Source organism: Phyllostomus discolor, chromosome 10 (genome assembly GCF_004126475.2).
Source record: "Phyllostomus discolor isolate MPI-MPIP mPhyDis1 chromosome 10, mPhyDis1.pri.v3, whole genome shotgun sequence".
Classification (NCBI taxonomy): domain Eukaryota; kingdom Metazoa; phylum Chordata; class Mammalia; order Chiroptera; family Phyllostomidae; genus Phyllostomus; species Phyllostomus discolor.
The window spans coordinates 10,095,504-10,112,504 of record NC_040912.2 but is presented as its reverse complement, the minus strand read 5'-3'; the positions used below and the strand labels follow the sequence as shown (position 1 = coordinate 10,112,504).

The window sequence follows — 17,001 nt, the reverse complement described above, 5'->3', positions numbered from 1 at the left end:
CGCTGCAGACGATGTCTGAGCAAATACCTCTGCCTTGCCACACGCCCGCCCGCTCAGCAGACGTGCCTAACAAAGACGGAAAGCCTTTCGGCCTGAGTGTGTGGCTAGAGAGATGGAAGCTTTAGTAACACATTTACATAAAGGCTATTCCTTTCCATCAATGAGCTAGGATTTTCTGCATCTTTGCCTTCTCACCCCTTAGCTGGCTATTCAGAGTCCACATTTTCCTTTACAGGACACGGTCCTGTCCTTGGCTCCACCCCCGCCCCTGGCAAGCCTGCCCAGCCAGCCGTGTTATTCCAACGCACCCAGTCTCTTTTGCTTCTCTGATGGCTGATAACCTCCCAGCTGTGGGCCTCTCTCTGGTCAGGATCCTCCCACTGGGCATGACACATCCCCACACGAGGGCCCCGAGTGAGTCTGCAGTCACAGAGATGTGCAACACTGTCACTCCAGGGTACAGACAACGGCCAACCTGACTCGAATGCGGGGGGGGGGGGGGGGGTGGCCAACAGCTGCCAACCACCTACTGGTGTTCGCTGGGGAACTGGGTGCATCACGGGTATAGACCGATTCCACAGGCAAAATCCAACGAGCTCCGCACACCCAGGCAGGGAGCCGGCTGCACGAAGTCCGCAGGGCTTGTTCTGAATCCTTGCTCTAGCCCTTTCTGAGTCCCTGACTCGGAGCCAAGCACTTACTGTCTCAGAGGAATCAAGGTCCACCCCGAGGGTAGACGTGTACTTGGCAGGGTGCTAGAAGCGGGACGTATGCATCAAGTGGGGGAAATGGCACCCGGCACCTAACACACCTGGCCCCTAACAGGTGCTCAGTGTTCACGGTTCACAGCGGGCTCAGAACCTGTGAACAGGTTCTGAGACAGTCATCAGGGACCGAGTCAGAGCAACGGCAGCATTTTTCTGAATGGGAGCGCAGAAAAGGGTAGTGATCAAGGACAAAGCAAGATGCCTGGGTGGGGAGCTAAACCACCAGGGGAAACGGTTCTGAGGATGGGGAACAGAAGGTGCATGCAGCTGAACAGCGGCTCCAGGGCCGGTTCAGCCAGGTAGGGCCAGGCCCTGAAATAACAGTTCATTGCTTTCTTGAGATTCATCGCTGTAAATTAATCGAGCAGCCGCAGCACCTGGCACTCCACTGGCATTTCCTGAGCGCTCCTTGCCAAGAGCTTCAACACGTCTTCCAGTATGCAAAATTCTCACTCGCCCTTCCGTCAGTGATCAATCAGTCATTCCATAAGCATTCATTAATTACCACGTGTGTGTCTGGGTGGTCTGCCAGGAACTGTGCAGAACACTGATGCCCAAATTTGTATCTCTAGCTAAGACCTCTCCCCTGGGCTCCGAGCACCTCACTCTATCTACTTGACCTTGTCACGCAGGTGTCCCATGGGCCACCTCTAGCGTAACGTTCAAAATAGAACAGGACCCCGCTCCGGTAAATGGCTCCTAACGTCGGCAACCCAGATGCCTGTCTTCCTCCCCCACCCCCTTTTCTCTTAGCAGTCATCAAATCCACCCCCAAGATATCTGGCATTTGCCCCCTCTCCTCCATCTCCATGACTGACTTGTGGGTTGGGCCGTGAGCATTTCTTGCCTGGTTTGTTGCAGGTCAGCAGCCTCTTGCCTTATCTCTCTGCTTCCACTCTTGGTACTTACCCTGCAGCCCATAGTCACACATATACACACTCACATTCACACTCATACTCACACTCCATTCACCACACAGGAGCCCAAATCATCACTGTTACATACAAATCCAACAGTTTATTTAAAAAGCAGGTGCCATTGCTCCTTATTTTTTTAAAAGACTTTATTTATTTATTTTTAGAGAGAGAGGAAGGGAAGGAGAAAGAAAGGGGGAGAAACATCACTGTGTAGTTGCCTCTCGCACGCTCCCTACTGAGGATCTGACTTGCAACCCAGGCATATGCCTTGACTGGGAATCGAACCGGTGACCCTTTGGTTTGCAGGCCTGCGATCAATCCACTGAGCTACACCAGCCAGGGTGCTCTTTAAGTACAAGCAAGACCCCCAGCTATGCCCGTGAGCCACGGTTGGCTCCTGCCTCCGTTTGTCACCGCCTTGTCTAGACCGTTCTTCCCAGTGTGCCAGCTCTCAGCCCCACCAGCTTTTGCTCTTATTCCTCAAACATATTGCAGTTGCCATTGCAGTTGCCATATTGCAGCTGCTGCCTCAGGGCCTTTGCATTGCTCTTGGCCTGGATTGCCGAGCTTTTCTCCACGTCCAGGTTCCAGATCAAATGTCACCTAAAAACAGAAACCTTTCCTGAGCCCCGTAAAAACCAGCACCTACAGATCTCTGCTGTCCTATCACCCTGTGTATTTCGCTTATAGGACTTAATACGCTCTCTAATATACTTCCTTGTGCTATTTAACTGTTTACTTGTTGCTTGTGCATCTCCCCTTAGGAGAATCCAAACTCCAGAGACTCCGTCAGTCCTAATAATAAGTGCTGCCTTCCCTAGCACTGAGCGCCGTGCCAAGGGGCCGTGGGCAATCAGTGTATACATGGCAAAATGATGGGGGGGCAAGGATAGAAACTGCTAACATAAGGCATTCAGAATTCTCAAACCATTACTAATAGCATATCAGATTTACTCAACGCTGTTATTAGGCTAGTGAGCTGGGCTTTTGGCAGTAAAGCTTCTTAGTTAAACTCTGACTAATACTGTTTCCTGGAATAGTCTAAATTTCTGTTTGGCCTTTTGGAGAAGCCGAATGTCAAGATTCACTAGCGTGGCTAATGCAAGGTCAAGTTGTACTGAAGCTACCTAAAGCGTACACAATAATTAGAAATGCTTTTGTGACTATAAATGATTTTGCTGTCTTTGGCCTTTCTTATTTGATGTTGCTGTAGTAAACACGGGATTATAAAAAGCAATTTCAAAAAAGGGAAATCAATTACCTATGATTATTTTAAATCATTCTCCATTTTATGCTGCTTTACTTCCCCACCACAGAATAAGCTACTTTGGAAAAGCTTTTTGTGTTGGTTTTTGTCTTTAGTGTGGAAGTGGACTGTAGGACTGGGGTTTCTGGCAGCCGTGAGAAGAACCAGCTTTCTCTCCTGCTTGTCAGAGGTGCAGCCAAGCACGCAGGAGAGCGGCCTATCTTAAACCACGGGGATATCTTATTTTACCTCCTAGTGAATTGTATTCATTTTTTAAATACTTTAAATGCCCTCTCTTCCTGTGAATTCTCCTTAGTCTTTGGTTTTCCTGAATATCTACCTAATTCACTCTCTTCTACCTTCACTTGTAAAAACGTCTTTTAAGCCTAACAAAGCATGTCATTTTATCATTATCCTTTTTTAAAAAAAGATTTATTTATTTATTTTTAGAGAGGGAAGAGAGGGAGATAGAGAGAGAGAGAGAAACATCAATGTGCGGTTGCTGGGGGTCATGGCCTGCAACCCAGGCATGTACCCTGACTGGGAATCGAACCTGTGACACTTTGGTTCGTAGCCCGTGCTCAATGCACTGAGCTACGCCAGCCAGGGCTCATTATTCTTTAAAAATGTTGATTCATTATGCCCAGACTTCACAGTCTTGTAGTCATGTAGACTTTAGGCATGTCTTGAAGATCTTAACAAGCCATAATGATTGACTATATCATTCTCAATTAACTCAGTGCATACGGAATCACAGATTTAAAGTAAACTCTTGACTTTGGGTGGTGAGCATACAATGCAACATACAGATGATGTGTTAAAAAATTGTATACCTGAAACTTAACATAATTTTCTTAACCAATGTCACCCCTATAAATTCAATTAAAAAATAAAATAAAGTAAACTCAGAGGGGATTTCTACTGTTCTGTAATCCTCCCCCTTTTCTTCTTTATCCATTGGAAATAAATGTTTTTAAATAAATGTGCATTTGGGGGAACATGAAAACCACTGATTCCAGGTATCAAGACATGCTGCGCCTCCGAAGTAATGACCCCCACTCTACAAGCCACAGACAACACTCAATCCCATTGCCTTTTAATTCGCTTTCATGTGTAGTAACCAGACGGCTATCTCTTCCCTGGTAAGGAATACTCATCTTCCTCATAGACCTTCCCCAGTAGCCTATCCCCCCGCTGCAGTACTGACACGGCCTAGACTAAAAGACTTTCCCATCATTACTTCTCCCAGGCTTTCCTGTCGCTCCCTGACGCAGTCAGCTTTTCGCTCTGTCCTGAGCTGGACTGCCTTTGGTTGTAGCCTCCTGTGCTAAAGGGGGAAACCTAGTAAAACCCACGTGAGAAAAGCAAGTGTAGACATCTGAGCCTTTCTTTCTCTGAAGGAAAGTTTCGTGTTTTTATATTTTTACTTTCTGTTGACCAGTGCCGTGACCTACCAAAATACATGACCCTCCAAAGGAGAATGCCCTCTTTTGGGGATACTTTGAACAACTTCTAGTGTAATGTGGACTTAGCCTGTTTGCACCCAGAAAATGCCGAGTCATTTCCAAGGTGACATCAGGAGCTGTGGGTGAGGGCTCTTGGGGACCAGCTGCTTCAGAATTCAGAGGCTCAGAGGCCCCGAATCAAGGGACAGGTAGCCTGGACTGGGCAGGGTCACCAAAGCACAAACGTGGGAGTTTTCTTCCTAAAACAGAATAAGGGAAATGAAGGGGACATTAAACAGCAGTGGGTCATAAGTAAAGTTTCTCAAGGCACTTTTTTTCCATCTCTCTGGGTGATTTTTATTTCTTTTTTTTTAAGATTTTATTTATTTATTTTTAGAGAGGGGAGGGAGGGAGACAGAGAGAGAAACATCAATGTGTGGTTGCTGGGGGCCATGACCTGCAACTCAGCCATGTGCCCTGACTGGGAATCGAACCTGTGATGCTTTGGTTCGCAGCCTGTGCTCAATCCACTGAGCTACGCCAGCCAGGGCTGATTTTTATTTCTTAAAATCTAACTTGAAAATCTGTATTTCCTTATATAATTGCTAGAGATAAACTACTGCATTGTGCGGTTAGTTGTTTTAGTGAAAGACAACCACCACTACCACCAACAGCTGGCGGATTACAACACATGCTCCGTCATCCTTACCTGGCCTCTGCCTGCCATCCCCCAAGGTGCCATCCCTCACGGATGGGGTGGGAATGGGTGCTGGTCCAGAGTTGGACACGGTGGTGATGAGGAGGTGTTGGCTTTGGAAGGGCCACCTCCAGACTGGAAGCAAATACCACACTCCCGCGGTGACTGCTATTTGAGCTACCTAGAGTACCTGCTCTGCGACTCAGAGGTCAGGTTCAATAAAATCTCAGGTGTGACTGGAACTATCCAGGAAAAGAGCAAGGTGCTGGGCTCCCCAGGGAGGTTTTAAAGATGCGCTTCACATTTTCCTCCCCTGGTTAAACGTTAACTGAGAAATAATGCTGATAAAAAGCAGGTTGCACTTTGCTCCGGGCAAGCCGTGTCTCCTAGGGTAATGGGACCTGACTGACCATGCAGGGAGACATTGAGAACAGAGCTGTAACCTTGACTTTCCATCAGAAAAATGTCAATGGGGCAATCTCAGTCCAGTCCAGTTTTCATATGACTACCCTGAGTGATACTGCCTAATTATTTACCTGTCATCAGCCTTTTCATTGCAATGAGAGCTGCCACACAGGGACCCCTTACGTGCGCCGAGCACCAGGTTAAGAGGTTTATACATGTGTTCTTCACAATAGTCCCATGGGGCTCTTGTTGTGCCTCTTGTTTCATGAGAGAAAACGAGACAAACAGCACAGGACAGGTACAGCCACAGTCAAACCCAGAGCAAGGCCAGGGCTGGGCTCCTCCCCCAGTGATTCTCAGAAGGGTGCTTCCAGGACCAGCAGCTGCAGCACCACCTGGGAACGTGTCAGATGTGCAGATTCTCTGGCCCACCCCCGACCCGCTGAATCACAGACTCAGAGTTGGGCCCAGCCACCTGCCGTGGTCCTGCCCCTTGCCCAAGCATGAGGACCACTGCTGGGGCCATTGCTCTCGCTCTGTCTGCTTCCTGTTTCCAACTCCCTCCCTGCGCCCCAGGGTAGAAGAGTCAAGACGCTTTGTCTGCCAATGAAACTTGCTGTTTGCCCTGCGCCGTGCTAGACTTTTCACGGACTTCGCAGGGTGGGATGCCAAGTCATCCCACAGCCGCATGGGACATTCTTCTAGAGGCACTTCCTCCCCGGTGTTATTTTCGACCCTGTATCAGTCTTTCCTTTGCTTTCCTTCTTTGCTGTATCTAGCTTTCCCACACCCTCGTACGTGGCAGAGGCCAACTATGAATCCCTGGACAAGTACGGTCAGTGCTTAATTTATCCTGGTTTCCTACGCCCACCTTCCAGTTTGTTATACTTCTTAGTGTTGTGTTTGCATTACTAACTAACAAAAATATTCCAATTCAGTTATAAAATGATTCATACTCATGTCCGTTCGTATTCAGTAGATACTGTGATGAGCTGCAGCTTTTTAAAGAGGTTCTCCTTACCTTGTGACTGGTCACAGACCCTTGCTATGTGTATGTTTGCTTATAATGGACCTGTGTATAAATAAAAAATTACAAATCTATTGTCATCATGTCAGGAATATTTTAAGTTATGTATCTGTTCCCCAAGTGTTCATCCCTTCATTCCGTGGGTCATCTGTGTACTTACTGAGCCTTTCTCAGTTCGGGGTGGGGGGGGGGGTAGGGGACCAGTTTGCTAATAACAGTCAGGCCAGGCCAGGTGTTCTGCTGGTCCCGCCCCCTTGCCTCAGTCCGCCACGCCCCTCGTTGTCTCCGGGCTGACTCCGACTGAGCCGTTGGCAACCAATCGCCTTTGGCTCTATCCTTTCACAAACCCTCATCTCTCTTGACATTAGCTCTAATGTACTGTATCTCCCTGTCTCGTTGGACAAAATAGCAGGCTTTGCTTGGGCGATGGTATCTCTTTCTCCCTTCTTATTTACATGGTCAATGTCATCTCTCCATCTATTGTAGAAGGAAATTAAATAGCCTTGGCACAGCCCGACAAAGGCATATTGGTTGCCATCCAGCATGCGGTGTCCTCCTAGGTAATTACACATCGATTTTTTGATGAACTCTCCGTGTATCTCCCTGGTCTATCTACCAAGTCTGTAATTACACTTTGCTGGTTGTCCCTTCACTCCATGGGGTTCTCGGGGTTCCATGACTTCTCGAAGACCATGCTGAATCATGCCGGGCCAATAATTTCCCATGTACGGTTGGGGGTCAGATCCTCTGGTGTTTCGGTATTCTCGGTCGTGTAACAAAATAATTCAGCCACTTTCTGCCTTAGTTCATTTTGATTTTTAAGCTGGCATCGTCCCGCCGTAGATGAAAAATTAATGATTCTCTTCTCCCGGTGCAGTAAGAGATGGGAGGGCACAGGCACAAAGAGATGACCTGACCCGCCATTAAATGAAAAGACATTTGAGGCATTGGCGAGCGCTCAGCTCTGAGTGAGCTATGAGACATCCTGAAACTGATGTTTGCGATGGACTCTGACGCTCGTTCGTCTAGCAGGCTTTGGCACACGGTAGCCTGCCGGCTATTTGTGTGAGTAAAACGGTATTAGAATGCAGCATTGCTCATTCCTTTACGTGTCGTCTGTGGCTGCTTCATGCCCCCACTGGCAGCAAGCAGAGGACTTGGGACAGGTCCTCAAAGTCTAAGGTACAGGGTGAGGCAAAAGTAGGTGTACAGTGCTGAGTGGGCATAACAGAGTTTATTTTTGTATTGCCATTTGTTAACCATTGTGCTGTGTTCCAGATGAACAACTGTCAATCTAGTTTGGCCCCACCCTGTAGTTACTCTCTAGCCCTTGCCAGAGAGTTCGCTGACCCCTAGTCTTGCCCTAACGTAACTTTGAAGAGTGAGGTGATACGTGCAAAGCTCAGAAGAGTGCCTGGCATTTGTCTATTGGAAGCATTGGTCTTTAATTTTTATCTTTTCCAAAGCACTAGATAAATGTTATGGGGAAAAAAGGGAATTTTAGTCCTTTAGTTTAGGTTGAATATGATCCCAAGGTGTTTTAAGAGGTGCTCCGGCCTTCATGTTTCACGTGTGAATCGATGAAAGAGGCCAAGGCAGGTACGACAAGCAGGTGCTCTTTCAGCTGCTTTGTCACCGTCGCTTCCTCCCTGTCCAGAAAGAGTGGCGTGTTAGGAAAGGTGGCACAGCCCTCCACAAGCAGGAAATGAAAGAGGTGGGTGGAATCTGCCTATTTGGGAGCACATCGGAACATGTGAACTGAACTCACTCCCTTTTGTTATTCTGAAAGGAAGAACAAAGCTGGTGTCACTCTCCTGTTAAAAGTCCATATGGTATTGAATTCAGATTGATGATGTGTATGCTGAAGCATTTGGGGGAAAGAGTGCCATGTCTGATACCGACTGGGAAATACATCCGAAACAAAAAGTTGATTAGTGGGTGGCTAGAGGGATGAATGGATATTCCGTAAAGCAAGCATAGTAGATGTTACAGAATCTAGGCAGTACAGATACAGGTGTTTGCTGTAAAAGTCTTTAATTCTTTCTGCTGTATGAAAATTTTCATAACCAAAAGGAAGAAAAAGCAAAGATTGATATTCTGCGTAAGCAGAGCCATAGCAGCCTGCATTCAGGCCCAGGGAATGAAAACTGTCCCCTGGACACACAGCCCCAGGCGGCCGGAGGGTGTCCCGGGGACCGTGCTGCTAGAAGCATCCTACGCCTAGCTCAGGAATTTCTAACAAGGAATGATTTGTCAGAAAAGAATTCGGGAGCAAAGACAAACATTAATAAGGCGCTTTTACTCTTATTTATTACCATGTTGGGGATTATTTTCAGAGGAGTGCCTGTTACAGAATTGCTAAATTAGACAATATTTTCAAAGAACAGAGGAGAGGATGCTGGGTCTTACAGCATCAGACACTGGGTCTCAACCCTAAATCTGTGGCTAGCACTGCCTAGGACTGTGAGCAAATGCATTTACCACACTGAATTGCAGCTTTCTCAGCTGCAAGGAGGAGGCCAAGAGATATATTCTATCTTCCCGGTGGAAGAATGAATGTTAAAGCATTCTAAAAACCATGAAGCTCTCTCCATACACTGAGTCCTCGTTGGGAGCAATATTACCCACGAGGCAGGGAAATCCATTTTTGAGGGGCAGGCAAAAAACATCATACTTATTTAATGTATAAAGCACAGGTATACATATAGAACATAAACAGGTATATAGTCTATAGTGTTAAAATTTTACTGGGGAGAGATGATTAGGGAGGGGGGAAAAGTATGTAAAAGGAGGCCATAGGAGGCCATAATGCAAAAACAATTGAGAACATTTCTCTAGAAAATCTTTAATTTCTATCACCCCCCCCCCACCAAGTCCTATTCCCCTTTCTTTTTCTTTTAATACTATAGGTTAATTTGTTTTTAAGATTTTATTTATTTTTAGAGAGGGGGAGGGAGGGGAAAACAGTGAGAGAAGCACCAATGTGTGGTTGCCTCTAGTGCACTGCCCCCGCCCCCTGCTGGGGGCCTGGCCTGCAACCCAGGCATGAGCCCTGACTGGGAATTGAACTGGTGACCCTTTGGTTCACAGGCCGGCACTCAATCCACTGAGCCACACCAGCCAGGGCTGTAGATTAATTTTATTCATCAGTTTGAGTTCAGATATTTGAATACTTACATTGAACACTTCCATTTGAATACTCTTACATTTCTAAAAAAAAGGAAGGAAAAAAACTGGGGAGGAGAATGAGAATGATGGCTGTTTTTTTGCCTTTTTCAAAGCATGGAGTACCACTTAACCGCCAAACCATTAAGCTTTTAAAGGAAGGAATTTCCTACCAAGAATGAAGAATTAAATGAGTGCACTCCCCCGATCTCTTTTTCCCCTAGAAACTTAGCGGTAGCATTTGTTTTCTCTTGCTTGGATTTGATTCTATCGGGTACTTCAAGCTCTTCAGCCTGGGAGGTATGTGGAGAATTTAAAGAGAGTTGCAAGAAGAAGAATGAAGGTGAATTAAGAATTAGCAAGAACGGTATAGTGTGAGGAGGAACTGGCCACCAAGTGGAACAGAGGTGGCTTTTAATAGTGGAAACCTTACCCCATAGAGAACATTCTCAGGTTCTCATTGGCCCCGAAGACCAAACGAGGGACAAAAGCATATTTTTAAGCAAGAAGAATGTGAGTTAGAGATTGAGATAAAATTTCTGTCTGTGATTAAATTCTGGATTTTGATTCTTTTCTACAACTTTTTAAAAATAAGGTGCTTGTCTATAAGAGGTATCAGGAGGATGGACAGGTGGACCAACCTTATTTGATTCTCCCGCCTGGTGAGAAGCCTGCCAGGCACCCTGGGCAACATGGCCTCCATGGGCTCTGGTTTGATGAGAGGAAAGAGCCATTGTCCCTGGAACTGTGGCTTCGGGATGCCATAGGGTGATTACAAAACATTAGGCAAGAAAGTGCCAGGGCCAAGCCAGAGCACTACCCCTAACTGAGTGGTCCAGTCAGGGAGGGTCTGAGGGGTGCTGGAAGCCACCATGTGGACCCAAGGAATCAGTGCCAAGGAAGATGTAGCGATGAAGCCTGGTCAGCGTGAGCGGCTGGGAAGATGATCCTGGCCAGTGGGAGAGGAGCTGGTGCTGCCCTTGGCTAAGCTTTGGGGTGTTTCTGGGAGCCTGCTGTGCGAGTGGATCAAAGCCACGTAGAGATCCTAGGAAGGTGATCGTTCTTCTTTCCATGTTTTTTTTAAGATTTTATTTATTTATTTTTAGAGAGGGAAGGGAGGGAGATAGAGAGAGAGAGAGAGAGAGAGAGAGAGAGAGAGAGAAACTTCAATGTGTGGTTGCTGGGGGCCGTGGCCTACAACCCAGGCATGTACCCTGACTGGCAATTGAACCTGCAAACACTTTGGTTCGCAGCCTGCACCCAAGCCACTGAGCTACGCCAGCCAGGGCTTCTTTCCATGTTTTGAAACTGCTGCCCGAAGGTGTAGTTCCCAGTCCTGGGTGTGTGTGTCAGAATCCCCTATGGAGCGAGCGTGCGAAACCTTCCAGCCACGCGGCCCCAGCCCTGGAGATCAGGACTTAATGGGAATGCCACTCAGGAGTCTGTTGTGAACAACAGAAACTAAATCTGGCTACATTTATGTTTCAAAAGAAGACACAGATTGGTGAAGAAATCTGGTGGATAGAAAGGAAAGCTGAACCATCAGGGTCTTTGGGAAGGGTGTGTGGAGTCTCCGGGGTCCAGGAAGCAGGACGATGCAGGTCTGGGCAGCAGAGCATGATGGTCAGGGGCCCGCGCTTCAGGGTAGCAGAGCCTGCTTTTCCACTCGGCTGCTCTGTGTCTCCGCTGGCCCTTCGGAAATGGGTATGATCAATCCCACTCATGGGTATGATTGTACCCACTGAGTAGTCACAAGGACCGGATGGGTTAATATACGTAAAGAAAGCTCTTAGAACAGTGTTGGCCCAAATTACGTTTTTAATAGCTATTGGCAACCACAATTGTTGCTGTTAGGCTCTGCCATGCACATGAATCAACTCTAACGGTTTCTATGAACAGTTTTTCTCCTGCAAATTCAAGGGATAGAGCAACCCAGTGACTTATGTTGGTTCACTGGTCCACACTTTGCTGGAGAATATGCAGGCCCTTGATTAGCAGAGTCGATGACTATAAGGCAAGGTCATTCCCTGATGTCTACAGACCTCACTCTTTGGAAATAACAGGAATCTGGGAGGGAAGCTAGTTTTGTCTTATGTCTTAGAGACATAAAGCATCAGGCCTGAGCTGCCAGGACTGCCAAGATTTTCATGGAGGCCCCCTCTGAAATTTCGGTAAGCCCAGAAAGGAGGTGTAGGCCCATTGGCAGATCTGTCTTTCAAATAATCCATTACTACCTTTAAAGCTCAGCTCACTACAAGATATACTGTTGAGTGCCGGGCAATGGAGATAAACAGAGAGGCGTCCTTCCCTGTAGGAGCTCACGTCTAGACATCACGAAGACTAACCACCCCAGTCCCAGTAAGCTCATGGCCCTAACTCAGGCTTTATAAAGTTCAAGAAATAACACCTGAGCTGGTGTGAGGCGGCCAGGAAAAACAGCATTGTTTTACTTCTTATTTTTAAGATGAGGGAGATTTTGTAAAGTTTGGGCATAGATGGGTTGGAGAGCAAGTATCAGAATTCCAAACAGAGGAAATATCCTGACCAAAGAATGACCTAAATGTTTGTGTGATCAGGAGAGTTTCAGGAATGACAAAGAGGTCTGTATTAGGAACATAAAGAATTAGGGAATGAGGACGTGGCCAGGGCAAGAATGTGCAAACAACATGTTCTGGATCCACAAGCAAAGCCATGTTGGGAAGACCCTGTGTGCCATTCATTTATTCATTCCGTAAATATTTATTGAGCACCTGCTATGTGCCCACTCTGTTCTAGACTCAACAGTAAGGACAACACAAAAATCTCTGCCGTTGTATAATTTCCATTTGAATGGGAAACAAAAAAAAAACCCACAAGTAAAGTATGTAATATCTCAGATGATGATCAATGTAGTGGCAAAAAATAAACCAGAGAAGAGAGATGAGATACACCAAGGAGAGGAAGCACCACTCCTAAGTAGGGTAGTCTGGGAAGGTCCCACTAAGTTGTGCAGGTTTGACCACATGGCAATGGGCAACCAGTGAACAATTTTGAGCAGTGAGCAACTCTATGAGATTTGCATTTTGGGGCCTCGGGGTGAAAGGAAAATTGGAGGGTGATAAAAGTACAGGCAGGGACACCTGGGGAAAGACTATTTCAGGGGTCCAGGTGAATATATAGTCCAGGAAACATGGAGAGAAAGAGACCGTTTCAAGAGTAATTAAGAAATTACATACAATGGAAAAGGCTTCGTGGCAGATTGCCAGTGGGCTTGGGAGAAAGGAAGGAATCTGGAATGACAGTTTCTAGCTTGGGCACCAGGTGCGTGTTGCCCTGGGTCGAACCACTCACAGGGATGAGGAGTGAAGGAGGCTGGTCACTGGTGGTGATGGACAGATCTTCCTGGAACAGCCAACCCACCGAGGTCTCCAGAATGGGCATGCTGCGGGGTTCGACAATTTGGAGATCAATACATGTATTACAGCAGAATGAATGTTTTCCATGAGTGCATCATCTCCCTTGTCCCTCGGACAATATCCCCTCCTCTTAGTGTGGGAGAAGATTGTGGGCTTTGGTTTGGATTTCATCTCCACGCTTCCGCGTGGTCTTCAGATAATGTAGTCACAGGAACCTTCATCTCCTCAATGCAGAGTGTCAGTCCCTATGCGACTGGCCTGTTGGGCGGACTGAGGGGCACACACTGAAGGCACATGTTAAATGTGGGCTCCCCCTCTGCCCCTCCTGGGCCCTGCCCTCAGCCGGGGTCTGGATCAGGGTCAGCAGGTGTGAACTTGGGGAAAACCAGAACCAGGAACAAAGGGCTGAATGCGCAAGGGGTGGGTATTTGCATGAGTGTGTGTCTGCGTGCAATTGTTGCCCCTCTGTCATTTTTCAAATCCAAATTAGGGAAATTCACCTTCTTCTTGTACGATGGTTATTTGTCTACTCACTTATAAATGAAACCTGGGAAATCAGGACATCACTGAGGTACTGGACAGCCATTCAGATGGCTCTTTAGCACCCAGGGTATTTTCAGTGACCCAGGGTGGCTGTGAGTGGTAGAAGTTTTGTTTCCAAACCAGCGATCAAGGCAGAGTTTCAAAGCAACATGCTGCGAAGTATGGAGTTCCATAGTAGGAAAGGGTGGGTTTCCCATTTGAAGATGGGTTTCCGTGTGTGCGTATCGTGGTTGATTATGCCTGGGTAATAACTTTTTCTTTAGCGTTTCTTATCATTTACATTGTTTACAGATTTTCCCAGGGGAAATTCCCTTATTAATCTTACTAAGATATGAGTCTCGTCCGTTTTGTGTTTATCTGAGTAGTTGGAGGTATTTCTGTCTTAAAAGCTACTTTTATAAATTATCAATATTATCAAAAATAAATATTTTTCTCTTACCTTCCTTTTACTCCACTTATATATTTAAAGCATTTGTTGCTTGTTTGAATTTTGGTCACAAAAAATTTTTTTTTAAATCTTCCCTGGGAATACTCAGGATTGCAAGTGTCTTTTGGTCTAAAGCAGGCTTTCCCAGCCTCGGGACTGTCTACACTGTGGGTGGGAGAGTTCCTCGTTTGGGGAGGCTGTCCCGGGCACTGCGGGACGCTTACCAACCGACACTCTGGTTGGGACCTTACCCACCACGTGCCAGCAGCACCTTCCCTGGTCATGACAATGAAACTGTCTCCGGACAGTGCCTGGTCCACCCTGGGGAACAAAAACGCCTCCCCTCCCAGCTGAGAACCACGTCTAAGAAAAGTCTTTTCCTTTGTATTTGTTCCCCTAAGTCATCAAGATTTTAAAAATAATAATTCCTGGGAAAATCTGAGGGCAGCGGCAAAGACAGCAGAAAACAAACCAGTCAACGAGAACCGCTTTGGTCCTGCTCACTTGTGAGTTAGCAGGATGCTAGTGGGGGGCATCAAAGTGCCTGGCTCCTGTGCATTCACAGAGCTTTGCAAAGCCATTGGTAACCTTGTCAGGAGCTGTATTGCAAAAAGACTGGCCGGTAGAATTTTTAATAATACATTCCAATCAAGACAGAAGGAATTCACCTCATTAGTGCCCCATCAGAATTCAGGAAGCCTTAAAGTAATGCCGTGAGGCAAAATAAGGCCTTAGATTCTCAACGGAAAGAAACAGGAGATTTTAAAGTTTGCTTAATTTTCACCCTGTGCTACCCGCTTTGACTTTAAGGATGTACATTCAGTCCTTGCATTTTCCTTTTTTTCAGAGAGAGGACTTTGATTTCTAATTAGAAGGGAATTAGCCATATTTACTTTTTGGGATGAAATCACCCCAGTATCACCAATACAAAGCCCCCCATCAAATGCCTTTTCTCCATATTTGATCCGTATCTCGGAAAATCCAGCCATCTAGTTGCCCTGTGCTGGAGGTTGCTAAATTGAGTTTTTAAATTATTTCTGTTAAGTAAAAACTTAACATACACCAGCTGCTGAGAGATTATAAGAGCTTTGTTTTTTTTTTAATAATTGGAAACCTTGTTTTCAGAGGACTCACAATATTCTTTAAGTGTCTTTGTGTGGAATATAAAAGAATTTGTGTTTCTAGGCAATGATAATCTGACTATAAAGCAAACTCATTTAAGGATTACGTTTCCTGTCTGTCACTGTGCAGCTGTCACCCCACCGTTTCTTTCAAGGCTTGCAAAATGCTGAGAATCCTTTCTTAGCATTAGAGCACACACCAGAAGAGGAACCAGGTAGCTTGGAACACATGTACTTCCAAATATCAGAGAAGGAGTGAAAAGACCCAAAATATCCCCACGTGCAGGTGCATTTATCCCAAGTTCTCACGTGTTAACGCATTGATGGAATTCAGTTCTTGACAAAGAGTTTTTGAGGTGCTCCGTCCTGGTAAAGGAAACTCAAGGACCATTCAGACAATCAAATATTTAAGCGCAGTGTAGAATTTGGCTCAAACATTATTCCACAGCCGATGGCGTCACTGACATTGGCTGGCCTGTGCTCTGCAGAGGCAGGAAGCATGGGAATTTCAAGGGTGCATGGGCTGGTCTGAAGCCAGTTAGTAGCTCTGGGACCTGACTTAGTGGCTCTCTGCAGAACACTAGCGCTCATTTACCTCTCAGTGTTGTCTGGGGGCTTAAATGAGATAAAGACGGGGAACCCCCTCCCCCCCCCCCCCCCCCCCCCCCGCCCCACGGCACCGAGTCGCTACTCGGTGAGTGGGAACCTATTACCACAGTTTTCCAAGCCTCAGCGTTTTTATATGCATCATCTCATGGAATCTGCAAAAGGGCCTTATTAAAATAGAACATTTTTATATCTCCAGTTTTATTGGAAATTGAGGAAAATGAGATGCAAAGGAGTTTAGGAAGCCACTCAGGGTCACACGGCAATCACACTGACAGCGGGGCTCCGCGTTCCCTATCCGCGCGCCTCGCTCTGCAGATGCACGCCGCGCTCAGGCGCGCTTTGCCCTGCGGACCCTCGCTGTTGCAAACACGGAGCTCGTGCTCGAACAACTTACAAAAAGTATTAGCCCCAATCCTTCTCCCAGATAAAAACCTGCCAAAGCCAGGTCTCGTGTGCCTGGCAGCTCCTCAACCTCTAGGCTGTGTATGACCCCCTTCCCAGTGCCGATTCTGCATTTCCAACAAGCTCCAAGGTAATGCCCATGCCGCTGGGCCCGGACCACCCTCTGAGTAGCAGGGCCGCTAGAAGGGGCAAGGGGGGCCTCCCCCGTATCTCAGCATGCTCCTCATTGGCCTTGTGTTTGAGTATATTGGACATATAGCCACAATTTCCCCCACGTTCCCCTGAGGGTCTAGCCCGTTAGTATTGTTTAGACTGCCTGGTACCTGGGGGCACTACCAACTCAGACCTGTTGCATCTTTCATAGTATTATTCCATTGTTTATTTTTATTACAGTACATGCTCTGTGTAGAAGCAAATAAAATTCCTATGCTATTCAGCAGTGGGCTGCACGTGGCCCAACCTGTTAATGGCTCCGTTAAGTGTTAAACAATTATGTTATTGGTGTTTATTTTGTGTTAATATTATGCAGAAATTCTTATCAGATTGTTTTACAGTTATTTAAAAGCATTTTAGTAATATTTGGGAAACTGATATTTTGGACTGTATCCTCTGGATCTAAGGATACCTTCGAAAAAAGTGTGGATGCTCTAGCACTTGAAGTAAGCTCAACTTAAAGTAAGCTCTTGGCGTGGCTAAAAGCTTAGCAAAGCATGGCGATTGAGACTGTGTTTAGACCCCTGTGAGCAGAAAGTTTAGGAAAAGGAAGGCATTATTGTTTGTTTAGTTTTTATCCCAGCCTTTATTTCTCTCTTTGGTGTCAACCAGCTGCTCATCC

General features: G+C 46.5%; 1 protein-coding gene across 2 annotated transcripts in view; it reads left to right on the top strand.

The window, feature by feature from the left end:
• CHN2 (chimerin 2) overlaps positions 1–17,001 on the top strand; it is a 256,940-nt gene that overhangs the window by 147,953 nt on the left and 91,986 nt on the right. The window contains exon 1 of one of the 2 annotated variants that reach the window (XM_036010453.1): positions 6,859–6,879. The exons of the other annotated variant lie outside the window; for it this stretch is intronic. Within the exon in view, the coding sequence (XP_035866346.1) occupies positions 6,878–6,879 (2 nt within the window). The 5' untranslated portion in view covers positions 6,859–6,877. Of the gene's footprint in view, positions 1–6,858; positions 6,880–17,001 lie in introns of those variants that run through there. 2 annotated transcript variants of the gene reach the window in all.